This window comes from Myotis daubentonii, chromosome 12 (assembly GCF_963259705.1).
Source record: "Myotis daubentonii chromosome 12, mMyoDau2.1, whole genome shotgun sequence".
NCBI lineage: Eukaryota > Metazoa > Chordata > Mammalia > Chiroptera > Vespertilionidae > Myotis > Myotis daubentonii.
This window is the reverse complement of record NC_081851.1, coordinates 38014303-38028678: the sequence shown is the minus strand read 5'-3', so window position 1 is coordinate 38028678 and position 14376 is coordinate 38014303. Positions and strand designations below refer to the sequence as shown.

Sequence of the window (14376 nt, the reverse complement as noted above, 5' to 3'; positions counted from 1 at the left end):
CCGGTGCACGAAATTCGTGCACTGGGTGTGTGTGTTTCGGGGAGTGTCCCTCAGCCCAGCCTGCCCCCTCTCACAGGCGTTGACCCCCATCACCCTCCAATCGCAGGATCGGCCCCTTGCCCAGGCCTGACGCCTCTGGCCTAGGCGTCCGGCTTGGGCAGCGGGGACCCGCAGCTGCAGCGGCCCCGCGATCGTGGGCTTCGCTTTAGGCCCAGGCAAGGGACCCCTAGCTCCTGGGACTGCCAGCTTCGACCGTGCCCAGCTCCCATTGCTGGCTCCACCCCTACTTCCTGCTATCACTGGCCAGGGCGGAAAAGGCACCTGATTCTCCCATCATGGCTGGGGGGCAGGGCAAAGGCGGCCCCAGGGCCGCCTTTGCCCTGCCCCCCAGCTCTTAGCTCCCCCCTGGGTTTCCGATCACTGTCAGTGGCAGGGGGCTTCTTCCTGCTTTCCCTTTCGCCTCCCTGCATTGTGCCTACATATGCAAATTAACCGCCATCTTGTTGGCAGTTAACTGCCAATCTTAGTTGGCAGTTAATTTGCATATAGCCCTGATTAGCCAATGAAAAGGGTAGCTCGTACGCCAATTACCATTTTTCTCTTTTATTAGTGTTGATGCAAGTTGGGTTTAATTTTTTTCTTCAAATGATCGTCATGAAATGAATAAGAAGGCTTAGGAATTTGTCCATTTTTTTTCAGAAAAGAATGACCAGCAAAAGGTTTAATAATACCTCTCCCTTTGGGGATTTAATGTCTGGTGCTGCCACCCAAGTTTCCAGAATTAAAGCTGCAACAGGACTCCAGGAGCAAAAGAAACACATATAAAGGGTTGGAGTTAATTGGTAGCTATTTCATTGAAAATACCAACTGGAGAAGTCTGTTTTTAAATACATTTTGTTGTTAATTTTTCTTGTATATATAATGTATATAATACTAGATTTATAGAAACATTCCAACTATTATACCGAGAATTCTGGTCTACCCCTCGCCAGTTTTCCCTAATGTTCCATTAGCATGGAACATTTGTTAAAACTAAGACATCTGCGTATTATTATTAACTTAGCTGCAAATTTTATTCAGATTTCACCAATTTTTTGTTATAACGCACTTTGATGTTCCTGGATCCAATTTAGGATACCACACTGCATTTAACATCTAGGAATTTTGTCAGAAAATATAGTTCAACAAAAATCCCAACCAAAACTGGATTCTGTTCGGATTCATTCTAAGAATTAGTGTGCTGCAGTTATAATCAGAATTATGTTAATTTTGATAAAGTAAAATTTTAATCCTATTACTTTCTTTCTTTTTTTTTTTTTTTTTTTTTAAATTAAATCTTTATTGTTCAGATTATTACATTTGTTCCTTTTTTTTTCCCCCCATAACTCCCCTCCTCCCAGTTCCCACCCCACCCTCCGCCCTCACTCCCCACCCACTGTCCTCATCCATAGGTGCACGATTTTTGTCCAGTCTCTTCCCACATCTCCCACACCCCTTTCCCCCCCAAGAATAGTCAATCCATTCCCTTTCTATGTCCCTGATTCTATTATAATCAACAGTTCATTCTGTTCATCAGATTATTTATTCACTTGATTCTTAGATTCACTTGTTGATAGATGCATATTTGTTGTTCATAATTTGTATCTTTACCTTTTTCTTCCTCTTCCTCTTCTTAAAGGATACCTTTCAGCATTTCATATAATCCTGGTTTGGTGGTGATGAACTCCTTTAGCTTTTCCTTATCTGTGAAGCTCTTTATCTGACCTTCAATTCTGAATGATAGCTTTGCTGGATAAAGTAATCTTGGTTGTAGGTTCTTGGTATTCATCACTTTGAATATTTCTTGCCACTCCCTTCTGGCCTGCAAAGTTTCTGTTGAGAAATCAGCTGACAGTCGTATGGGTATTCCCTTGTAGGTAACTGAGTTTCTTTCTCTTGCTGTTTTTAAGATTCTCTCTTTATCTTTTGCTCTTGGCATTTTAATGGTGATGTGTCTTGGTGTGGTCCTCTTTGGATTCCTTTTGTTTGGGGTTCTCCGCGCTTCTTGGACCTGTAAGTCCATTTCTTTCACCAGGTGGGGGAAGTTTTCTGTCATTATTTCTTCAAATAGGTTTTCAATATCTTGCTCTCTCTCATCTTCTGGCACCCCTATAATTCTGATGTTGGTACGCTTGAAGCTATCCCAGAGGCTCCTTACACTATCCTCGCATTTTTGGATTCTTTTTTCATTTTGCTTTTCCGGTTGGATGTTTTTTGCTTCCTCGCATTTCAAATCATTGACTTGATTCTTGCGCTCCTCTGGTCTGCTGTCGGGTGTCTGTATAATATTCGTTATTTCAGTCTGTGTGTGCTTAATTTCTAGTTGGTTCCCCAATATAAGATCGAGGGTCTTATTAGTTTTCGTGTAGATCTCATTAAGTTTATCGGCAGCTTCTAAACAGTTCTTGAGAGACCTTAAAAGTGTGGTTCTGAACTCTATTTCTTCCATTGACAATTTTGTCCTGTTTCTTTGTCTCCGCATTTTGTTATGCTTCCTTGGTGCACCCCCTAGTGGTCTTTGTTCGCAGTCTTATAGATAAATCTTGATTGTTGTAGCTAATTCCAGGGAGGGTTTGACCTCCAGGCCAAGTGGCTATGAGAACCAGCTGGGTCAGCAGTGAGAGAACTTCTGTCCTCTAGGGAGGTGCTAATCTAGCCTTTGCCTGAGGCTATCTGGCAAATGCCTTTGCCTGAGGCTATCCGGCAAGTGCCTCTGTGCAGGGCTTGGGCGGGGCGGGTCACACAGGATCAACAGGGTGGGCCGGAGAGAGCAGTTATGGCGGCTCTCAGTCCTGTCCCAAGGGGCTCTGCCTCTCTGAGTCCCAGCACCCGCTGCAAAGCTCGGAGAGAAAGCTGCACTCGCTCTGACCGAAGCCAGACAGTCCCGCTTCTCCCGTTTGAGTCTGGGTCCCTAAAGACTCGCCCGGATCTGGTGCTCAGAGTCTGCGACTCCCTCCCGATTGAAAACAACAACCGCGCCCTCCGCCGCCAGCCCGCTCCGCGCACTCCGCACCTCAGAATTTGACTTCAGCACTGCGCCTCCTCTGAGTGTCCGTATGCGTTTCTCTTTCCTCCTAGTTGTAGGACTTCCACTCAGCCAGCGTTCCTGTGGTTCTGGGTGATGTCCCTTCCGTTTTTTGGTTTCACTTTTGAAGTAGTTGTTCAAAGCAGCAAACTCCGGCGTTAACCTATGCAGCCATCTTGGTTCTCCTGTCCTATTACTTTCTTTCAAGTTTCAAACTGGAGAACCAATCAGACCATTTCTTACACAATTTACTACCAAATTTACTTCCCATTTGTAGTAATTTAACCAGTTTGTTTTTTTTATGCTTCTAACTATGCTTAGATAACTACAATAGATGGTTAGCGAGGCTTCCCTTAAAATAAGCAAAAGAAGATGTGATTAGGATCTGTGGATAAAAAGGTGAGTAAGTTTGATGTCTGTATCATCACTGGAACTGTGTGTAATATGCAGAGTGCTCCTTTGAGCTACGAGTTAAATACATGAATAAAGCAAGACTAGTTTTGATGCAGTGTGGAACCCACAGATGAAGCACTGCCAGATGCTAATTATTCTCTGCCTGCCTCTTGTTGCACAAATGTATACTTTCAAACAGATACGCAGCACTGTAGTGAAAACAGATTTTCATTCATTTTAGGAGTATTCCATTTCACCAATATCACTTTTATCATGTTAAAAAATGAGCCCCCATGGATATGTAGCTTCTATATTGGGGGTAAGGCAGCTTTCCATTATTTATTGGTTCAATAAATAACTCTCTTAATATCTAGGAGAATTAACATTTTCCAAGAAGCCAAATTCACTCTTTTCTTCAAAAAATTTTTTATTTTATTTTATTAATTTTTTTAAAATATTTTTTTTCTTTGTGTGAAGAAATATGAATGAACTGTACATAAACATTTAAAAGCAAATTAGTTCACTGTCAAAACTTTAAATGTCTCAAGAGCACAGCAAATGCTAAACACGCTAAGATCGTGTTGCTACTTCAATAGCTGGGGAGTGGCGAGCGCTGGCCTATGGCTTAGGATCTGTGTCCATGCTTGTTTCCTGAGCCTCCTCCAACTCTGAGAGCTTCTTATCATTTTCCAGTATTTGCTGAAGTTCGTGGATGGTACTAAGAAGAACATGAAACTGTTTCTGTCTCAATTCCAGCTTATATTCAATACTTTCTTTAATATGTGAAAGATGCTCCAATTCTTTGCCCATAGCTTCTAGTTTCTTTAATGTCTCATGCCTGTCTGGATGCTGCTGAATCACTTTTGCCAAAACACCATATTCTTCGTGATTTTTTTGTATTCGTTTTGCTTGAAGAATCTGCTTTTTGCACTCAGCAATTTTTTCATGTGCTCCAGCAATGCTGTATTCTATTTCTTTGTAAATTTTTTCATAATTTTCTATTTCTCTTATATTCATGTCATATATGAGCAAAGTTTTTCCCATGGAAAATTCACACTGGGACAGTGTACTCAGCATACGTTGGTACTGGCTGTAACCCTCTTCCTGGGATCCAGAGTTGCACCATTTAATGAAACTTTTCACTAGTAGATTAATTCTGCGATCATCTCCAGCATCATTTCCATCAATTAGGAGGCGCTTCCGTATGACTTCGTCTAAGGGTCCCTGTTTGGGTGCCATCTGTTGGCGTCCAGCCCCAGCAGGTCCAGGGGTTCCCATAGGTGTGGATGGAGTCAGTGAAGAAGGAATGACACGGAGACAGCGTTCAGTTGATCAGCAGCCTAGCCAGGATCTCTAGCCAGGTTCTTCAGCCAGGTTCTGACTTTTATTGTCTTGTTACATCTGTATTTATACCAGTTGATTTTAATCCTGTCAATTTCTATTCCAAAGGTTAGGGCGTTTCTTATCTCCATTCCAGGGAGTAAAGATTATGTAGCTTAAGCGTGATTGTTCGTAGTTAAAGTGATTAACTACCCGCCTGGCACTTAGTTAAGGGGTTTTATTCCCTCCCTAACTTCAGGGAAAAATCCCTACCTGGGGAAATAACCTTTCTCGGAGAGTTGACCTTGGTTAAAACACATAGCACCAAGAAGGTTAGCAAACATATTAAGAACCGTATGCCATATACACCAGGTCCCTTGAAACATATGCTGTGCAGATGTTTCTTCCCTGCAGCGACTGTGTCAAGCAGCAAGGATGGACCACCTTCTGGCAAATTTCCCCCTTTTTTATTTTTTAAATGTAGCGCATGTAAATCAGTGGCCACCTCTTGGATTGGGTTGTTTAAGACTTGGAAGAAGACTGACAAGCAATGATAGTGACCATAGCTATAAACATAGTGGATAGAGTGCACAAGGGGCTTTGTTCCTGTAGAAGGTTGCTGGCCTCTTCAGTCAAGGGATTTCAGCTGTCCTCAAGTTGGGGGTTTGGTTGTCCTTGTTTTTTTTTTTTTTTTTCAAAACTAAAAGAAGTTTATTTTGGATAAAATAATGAAGACAGATTACAATGGTACATTGTACAAAAAGACTAGAAAATAATTTAGTGCTGGCATCTGACAAACCCTCAACCTGTATCTGCAAAGCAGGACTGGCAGCCTTCTGCCCATTGCCACAAGTGGAGAGGTTTCCTTAGCAAGGAAGGACTATTTATATGCAGGGAACCAAACCAAAGTTCCATCTTGCTGAAGAGAATAAGACTTTTCTTCATCAAAAACAACAGTCACACCAATAAATCTTCCCAGTTCTGCAAATCTGATGCAATCAAAAGTCCATTAAAAGCAGAAACCAGTCTACTCAAAGTATTCGCAATATTAGGCAGTGATAAAAATTTCTCACACCTGTATTGTTAAGGGTTAACCATAATTTTGAGGAAAACAGGTGCTTTAGTTATTTCATTGTTATTTCCAGTTTACAGATCATGACTCCAATTCTGTGAGACCATACCGTATCAAACCAGAAACAAACAACAGTCCCGCCAAACTGCTCAGCTGAGAAGGACACTGTCTCCTGTCCTTTTTACCAGCTTTCCTCTTCCCAGAGAGTAAATGCTTGGGCTTCATATCAAACACATGCCTGTCTGCCTCCCCTTTCTTCCGCAAGCGATTCATCTTCTTCTGAGCATTTTTCATCATAGTCTTGGCTTTCTTCACCATCTTGACATCCCGACGACCAGACACATCACGTGGAGTTCGAGAGCAACTGCGACTCCAGGCAAGAGATGTGGGCGGCACAGAGTCTTCCCGCTTCCTTTTCCTAGTGACACTCCGAGACCTTCTGGCTTGGGCTGCATAATGGGCATTGTCATTATCATCCATGTCAACACCAAGGCTGCGCATCTCATTCTCCAAGACTTTCCGCTGAATCTTCTTAGCAGTTCGTGGCATTCTGGGTCCCTGTGTGTCCTTCTCTTTGGATTGCAGAATTTTCAACTTCCTTTTTTCTCTGATTTCTTTTGCCAGCTGTCGGATTTCCACCATTTCTTCATCTTCACTTTCTGATTCACTGTCATACTCTCCAGCAGCTGTTCTTAGCTCTTCTTCTTTTTCTAATTCTTCCAGTTTCTGCATGATGTCAGGATCAATGTAATCAGCTACATTATGGCCTTCCCAGATCTCAGGTATCTTTTCATACTTTTCAGATGAATTCATTATGTCCCAATACTTTTGAAGATCCAAAATATAATCATCTCCCAGTTCCAGTTCAATATCTCGTTCCCTCTTCCTTTGAGCCTCCCCAATCTCCATTCTCTTCCGGCGCGCCACCACTCCTTCTGGGATGAAAGGGGGTCTCTTCTTATCCTCTCTTTTGTTTGGCATAGCCAAATGCAATCTGTTCAGCACCTCATTGACTTTATTTCCTTTCATTTTGGTTTCAACTCGATGAGCCAAGAGCCTGTCACAAGCCTCTGTTTTCACTTTGTAACCCCTTCCTCCGTCAAGGTGCTGGTCTCTGTCACAGGAAATCCTTCAGCCTGCCAATCTGTCAATATTTTCTGGTCCTCTTCTGGAAGCTCAGCTATTCTCTTCACATCGCATTTGTTTGCTACAACTATAAGAGGCTTGTTGACAAAGAGAGGTCTGATGTTCTGGAAGAGCTCCAGCTGCGCCTGCAGCCCGTGCCCACACTGCTCAGACAAGTCCATCACATACAGCACCGCAGCACGCAGATGGGCCAGGGCCGTGATGGCCTGCATTTCAATTGTGTTCCGATCCTCCAAAGGGTGGTCCAAAATCCCCGGGGTATGTACAACCTGCCAGCGCAGATACTTATAATCCATGTGTCCAACAAACAGAGATTTGGTGGTAAATGCGTAAGGCTGAACATCCACATCTGCTCTTGTCACCTTATTGATGAAGCTGGACTTGCCGACATTCGGGTACCCACATAGAAGCAGGGTCCTTGTGTTCGGATCAATAGTTGGCAGACGAGACAGGTGCTGACACACTTGTTCCAAATACTCCAAACTCTGTTTCTGTCTTTTGATAATAGTGCACATTCGCCCCAGGGCGGCACGCTTCAGCTGCTTGCAACGGTAGAGGGAGTCTCCATATTTCATAAGCCGCACATAATCTTTAGCAACATTGTCCTCTAAATTCTTGGCAATATTTATTTGTCCCAGAGCCAATGTGTAATGATCTTTATCATAGAGAATGTTCATCAAATCAGCATAAAATGGATGGATATCATCCAATTTGGGGAAGTCCATTAAAATCTGTGACAGTCTGTCATGGTAATTCTGTTGAGTAAATTTGACTTTTCTCATGTAAAAATGTCTAATGCGATGAATTTGGTAATATTTAGGAATGATGTCAGGTCAATAAAGTCCTTGGCGGACGGCACCACCGTGATCTTCTTGAAGTTCTAGTGCGCCATGTCTGCGGGTCGGCCACGAGGGAGGCAGGCCTGGTTGTCCTTGTTGATCTGGCTGGCGGGGAGCGTCATTGGCGATGGGCTTCCCAAAGCATCAGCGAGTTGAAGGGCTGCATCAAAGGGTCCATCAGGCCCGTGCTTGATGGTGGTGTTGGTGTGAGGGGAGGAGTCAGCTGTGCCCTCTGGGTCGGCTGATATGGATGATACCGGGGAGGAGGAGGAGGACCAGCATGCAGTCCCAGGACAGGGCCTCCTCAGCCCAGGATGTCAGTTCTTCAGAAATTTTTACTGAACTGTGGCAGTTGGCTAGTGTCACAAAACTGCTGTGTGGCACACAACACTGCACATTTAGTTCTCAGGTGCCTGAAGGCTTCGGCTAGGCTGGCCAACATGTGATCTTGCCTGGGCTTACTCACATGCCTGGGGATTAGGCTTTGAGGCAGCTGGTTTAGGCTGGGCTGGCCGGGTGACCGGGCTCTGCTCTGGGTGACCCTCCTCCTCCTCCCGGGACAGTGGGCTAGCTGGACCCATCCTCGTTGTGACGGCAGAAGCACAACAGAGCAAGTCCAGATTGTCAAGCCTCCTCCTGCATCGCATCCATTCTTATCCCATCGGCTAAAACAAATCAGATGGCCACACTCAGAATCAAGGGCTTGTCGGGAGGATCAGCAGAGTCACACGGCAAAAGGCACAGGCACAGAGAGGCCTGGAGACTCGTGGATGTGTTGGTTGAAACTCTTTAGCCTCGCGGGCTGGGCTGGTGTGGCTGAGCGGTTGAGCATCAAGCCAGAAACCAAGAGGTTGCCGGTTCCATTGCCAGCCCGGTCAGGGCACGTGTCTGGGTTCTGAAGATCCCCAGGAGGGGCCATGCGAGAGGCAGTGGGCCGAGAGAGGATGTTCCTCTCTTTCCCATGTTTCTATCCCTCTAGCCCTCTCCCTTCCTCTCTCTCTCAAAAGCAACAAAAACAGATTCAAAGAAAAAACAACCTCCAAACGACGATGTAGCCTTCTCATCACGGCAGCCTGTCTGACAGTGCTGAAAATTCAGTAGGGCCTGGCCTTTTAAGGATTACATATAGGAGCAGTCTCAAAGCCTTAAAATGCAAATTGTGACACCCAATTCCTATCATTAGATTTAGAAAAATGATTAATAGTTTGGGAATCATAATTTTACAGATTCTACAGGAAAGGTTCGGTGCACTGAACTGACTCATGTACGTCCATTCCTTTGAGGAAGACTCATCTCTGAGTCTCGGACCGACGTCTCTTCCCTTTCCACCTTGAGCATCAGCCCAGAAAACTCAGGTGATTCTTGGGAATGGCGGGAAGCAGTTTTAAAGTCACAGCACAGAGCTACCTGCAGTTCCTAGGAAGGATTTATTCTGAGTAATAAATAAATGTATTTATTTTAATTACGCCTATAAACATTGATCTTTCGGGGGTGGGAAATTATTATGTGGCAAGGTTTTAGGGGATATGACAGGATTTAATTTCTTAAGTAACCATTGCTTTATCACAATTATTTTTTTTCCAAATGGCTAATTCTAGGAAAGTTTTCAAATTCTATCTTTATTCGATTTTTTTTTTTATTGCTTAAAGTATTACAAAGGGTATTACATATGTGTCCTTTTCCATTGACTTTTAGAAAGAGTGGAAGAGAGAGGAAAATACAGAGAGAGACATCGATTTGTGAGAAACACGTGGATTGGTTGCCTTCTGCAGGAGAGGTGGTGACCAGGTCTGGGCCTGCAACCAAGGAACACGCCCTTGACCGGAATCCAACTCGGGACGCTTTGGTCCGAAGGCTGATGCTCTATCCACTGAGCCAAACTGGCTAGAGCCCATTTTTCGAACAGATGTAAATCATTTCCTACAATATAGCACAGTGAAGTGAAGATGAGTGCTATGGTCTGAATGCTTGTGACTCCTCCCCCCGCCCCACCCCCAAATTGATAAATTGAAATCCTATTGGCCCAGCTAATGGGATTAGGAGCTGGAGCTTTGGGATTGGATTAGGTTTCGGGGGTGGAGCCCTCACGATGAGATTTGTGTCCTGATAAAGGAGGCCTGAGCGAGCTGCCTGCCACACTCCCCAAGAGAGAATACAAGAGGTCAGAAGTCTGCAATTGGAAGAGGGCAGTTGGCTGGTGTCACAAAATTGCTGCGTGGCACACGACACTGCACTGTTTGTTTCGCAGGTGCCTGAGGGCTTCGGCTAGGAGGCAGGAAGCGAGCGCTCTAGCCCGTGTGGACTCTCGGAGCGCGCGCGGAGGCGAACGGGGAGCCAGTATGATGGCGGAACAGGATGTGGAGAACGAGCTTCTGGATTATGAGGAAGATGAAGAGCCCCAGGCTCCTACAGAGAGCACCCCGGGACCCCGCAAGAAAGATGTCAAGGGGGCCCACGTTTCCATCCACAGCTCTGGCTTCCGGGATTTTCTGCTGAAGCCTGAGCTTCTGAGGGCCATCGGGGACTGTGGCTTTGAGCATCCATCTGAGGTTCAGCACCAGTGTATTCCCCAAGCCATCCTGGGCATGGATGTCCTGTGCCAGGCCCAGTCTGGAATGGGCAAGACTGCAGTCTTCGTGCTGGCCACCCTACAGCAGATCGAGCCCGTCAATGGACAGGTGGCCGTCCTGGTCATGTGCCACACGCGGGAGCTGGCCTTTCAGATCAGGAAGGAGTATGAGCGCTTCTCCAAGTACATGCCCGGTGTCAAGGTGTCCGTGTTCTTCGGGGGTCTCTCCATCAAGAAGGACCAAGAGGTGCTGAAGAAGAGCTGTCCCCACGTCGTGGTGGGCACTCCAGGCCGCCTCTTGGCACTCGTGCGCAACAGCAGCCTCAACCTGAGACACGTGAAGCACTTCGTGCTGGACGAGTGCGACAAGATGCTGGAGCAGCTGGACATGCGGCGCGATGTACAGGACATCTTTCGCCTGACGCCACGCGAGAAGCAGTGCATGATGTTCAGCGCCACGCTGAGCAAGGACATCCGGCCCGTCTGCCGGAAGTTCATGCACGATCCCCTGGACCTGACGGTGGACGACGACACCAAGCTCACGCTGCATGGGCTGCAGCAGTACTACGTCAAGCTCAAAGAGAGCGAAAAGAACCGGAAACTCGTCGACCTCCTGGACGTGCTGGAATTTAACCAGGTGGTGATCTTCGTGAGGTCCGTGCAGCGCTGCATGGCCCTGGCCCAGCTACTCGTGCAGCAGAACTTCCCGGCCATCGCCATCCACAGGGCCATGGCGCAGGAGGAGCGCCTAGCACGCTATCAGCACTTCAAGGACTTTCGGCTGCGGATCCTGGTGGCCACCGATCTGTTTGGCCGAGGGATGGACATTGAGAGAGTCAACGTCGTCTTCAATTATGACACGCCTGGGGACTCGGACACCTACCTCCACCGGGTGGCCCGAGCCGGTCGCTTTGGCACCAAAGGCCTGGCTATCACTTTTGTGTCTCATCACAATGATGCCAAAATCCTCAATGAGGTTCAGGGTCGGTTTGAAGTCAATGTGGCCGAGCTTCCTGAAGAAATGGACATGTCCACATACATCCATGTCAGCTCACCGCACACCTGACATCCCGGACCCACCCTGCTTCCCACGTGCTGCTTCAACTCTTCTTTCTAGGCAACAGTGGGGCTTTCTCTTTCTGTTCAAACAATCTACATTTGTGTAACAATAAATTTGTATTATGCAAAAATAAATAAAAATTTGGGCTTGTATTTTGCTTCTTCATCCCATTTTTCAAGTCAGTCTGTTGTGGCTTTTTCGTAAGTAACCTGTCACTGTATTGATTATATTCTGATTTAGCAATGTGACTTTGGAAAGCTAAGCAAATATGGATGTACTGTTTGTAAATGTTTATATATTGTACAGTACCTTTATATGTACACCTGAGGTTCTGATTTGAGAAAGAGATCTTTAAATGGCTCGCTATTTTTTGTATAGATATTAAAAAATAAAAGAAATAAAAAAATTATCTAAAGGTGACACAGTGTTTGAGGCATCCTTTCCATTTCAAACCAAACTAGAGCTGTCTCCCGCAGCCACTGGAATCAGGGTCATGCCAGCATTTACGGCAATGTGCCAGGCACTGTTTTAAGTGCTTTACATGCATTATCTCATTTAATTCCCACAACAATCCTATAAGGTGAGTGCTTTGTTATCCCTTTTTTCTCACTCAGAAAGAAACTCAGGCCCTGGGAACGGAAGCCACCTGCCAACGGTTGTACATTTAAAAGCATGAATTTGTGGAGCTAGACTTCCAACCTGAATAAACTGAATCCAGACTTTAGAAGTAGAAACCTCTGTCATGACTTATTTAATGTTTATACTTATGTCTCCATATTCCACGGAGAAGTTTTTCTTTCTTCTTTATAGCACAATCTGAAATTCTCCACTTCCCTCCCTTATTCCTAATGTCACACTGAATGTCTCCAAGTCCTAATTGTAGGGGCCCAGTTAACCACACTAAAATGAACTTAAAATTCCATGAATAATGCAGCCTTGCTAGTTTGTGTATGTGAAATGAATGGTTCTTTTTTCAAATATATGTTTTTATTGATTTTTTAGAGGGAGAGGGAGAGGGAGAGAGAGAAACATTGATCATCGGCCTCCTGCATGCCCCTACAGGGGATTGATCCCGCAGCCCATGTGCCCTGACCAGGAATCAAATGGATGACCTTTTGGTGCATGGGGTAACACTCAACCAATGAAGCCACAATGGCCAAGGCTATGGTTCGTAGTATTAATGAAAAATGATTCCAATAGCAGTTGGCTTTGGAAACCAACTGGGAATTAGGTCGAATCAGAGTTTAATATAATTTTAGGAAGCTCATTGGTGATCTTATCTAGGTTTTAACAGTAGGCTGGCAAGATGTGATTAGATTCAAGAGATCTATATATATAAAAGCCTAAGTGACCAGCTGACTGACTGGTAGCTATGACGTGCACTGACCACCAGGGTACAGATGCTCAAGGCAGGAGGATTTTATGTTTATATAGAGCAGTAAACAATAAAAATCAAATCCAGACTTAGTAAGAAGAAACTTTAATTAAAAATGATTATTTCAATAGGGGAAGGAGGACTACTTTAAAGGTGGAGGGGATTACTGCAACCAAAAAATCTGCAAACCTCTGTAGAGTTAGGCAAGAAGATTTTTTTTTTAGTTAATCCTCACCCGAGGATATTTTTTCCATTGATTTCTAGAGAGAGTGGAAGGTAGGGGGAGAAACACAGAGAGAGAAACATCGATGTGAGAGAGACACATCTATTACTTATCTCATGCACGTGCCTGACCAGGGCGACCAGGACTGAGCCTGCAACCAAGGTCAGTTCCCTTGACTGGAATTGAACCTGGGATCCTTCAGTGCATGGGCCAATGCTCTAGCCACTGAGCCAAACCAACTAGGACAAGAATAAATTTTTTTTTATAGAGCAGTAAACAAAGCTAATAAAGACCAGGTGTAGGGAAGAGGGATGAAATGGTGGTGAATCAGGTGTAGATCAGATTGTTTTACCTTGAGGCCAGCCTCTTTTCTGGGAGGGACACTTCGGGGGAACTGTGTGCTGGCTGAGGCTAAAGGTGGGCCAAAGTTCAGGGACCTGGAGAAAGGAAAAAAGCTTCACAAGAAAGTTTGGTCAATAACATCTTGTTCAATTGATTGATTAATAGGGACAAGCAGTTCAGTCGATCATTTATAAGGGGAAGAATGCGAATTTGGAAGTTCTGTGTCCGGCCTTGTCAGAAGTGAATAAGGAAGGCATGTATGAATCTTATAAAAGTCTTAGGGGAAGGGTGGTTCCTTGCAGTAGGCCTTCTGGAACACAAAGGGTGGGGGGACTTCTTAATCTTCACTGTTTTCCAGGATCACTGGGCTCAGGTTAAATTCTACCTTGTCCAGGAAGCAGTTTTAGAGGTCAAGTAAATTGTCCAAAGGTGACACAGCTAAAACACAGTGGGAATGGTACTCAAATGAGATTTTAAACTCCAAAACCCACACATTCTACCCTACTGTTACTGGTCTCACTAGTCTAACATTATAGAAATGGCTTTTGTCAACAGAAGCATTTCTCACAGCACCTGGTGGTCTGCTGGTCAGGTGTACCTGGTAAACACGTATTGAATTGAATTGTCCCATTTGCCACGGGTGGTGAGGGTGTGTGTGTGTGTATGTGTGTGTGTGTGTGTGTAAGTGGGTGGATTTCCTGTTATTATATCTTTTAAGAAATATTTACAAAACACCATTTTAATGTTCATTGCAATGTTACATTTTAAATAGAACGAATTCTTTTATTAAAATCTATATTTTTCACTTCCCCTAACATTGTATTTTGAAAAATTTCAAACTTATTATGAACATCTACCAATATAGTTTTCTCCTAGATTTACTAATTGTTAATATTCCTTTACATTTTCTTTCTCTTTCTATATACATATTCTCTTTTCTGATCCACTTGAAGTAAATTTCAAACGTTATGAC

At 44.6% G+C, this 14376-nt stretch overlaps 3 protein-coding genes across 3 annotated transcripts; 1 reads left to right on the top strand and 2 right to left on the bottom strand.

Annotated features, from left to right (window-relative positions):
* Positions 1 to 3923: 3923 nt before the first annotated feature.
* LOC132213961 (THO complex subunit 7 homolog) lies at positions 3924 to 4696 on the bottom strand. The gene has a single exon (XM_059660821.1). The coding sequence runs from the start codon at positions 4694 to 4696 to the stop codon at positions 4076 to 4078; it is 621 nt and encodes a 206-aa protein (XP_059516804.1). The 3' UTR covers positions 3924 to 4075.
* Positions 4697 to 5458: 762 nt separating this feature from the next.
* On the bottom strand, positions 5459 to 7887 carry LOC132213240 (GTP-binding protein 4-like). Its single transcript, XM_059659506.1, is given in 3 exon segments — positions 5459 to 6934; positions 6937 to 7821; positions 7824 to 7887. Coding segments are annotated over 3 exon segments (1953 nt in total). The 3' UTR covers positions 5459 to 5930.
* Positions 7888 to 9995: 2108 nt separating this feature from the next.
* Positions 9996 to 11498, top strand: LOC132213808 (ATP-dependent RNA helicase DDX39A-like). The gene has a single exon (XM_059660735.1). It carries the CDS (start codon positions 10174 to 10176, stop codon positions 11467 to 11469), a length of 1296 nt encoding a protein of 431 aa, XP_059516718.1. The 5' UTR covers positions 9996 to 10173; the 3' UTR covers positions 11470 to 11498.
* Positions 11499 to 14376: the final 2878 nt, after the last annotated feature.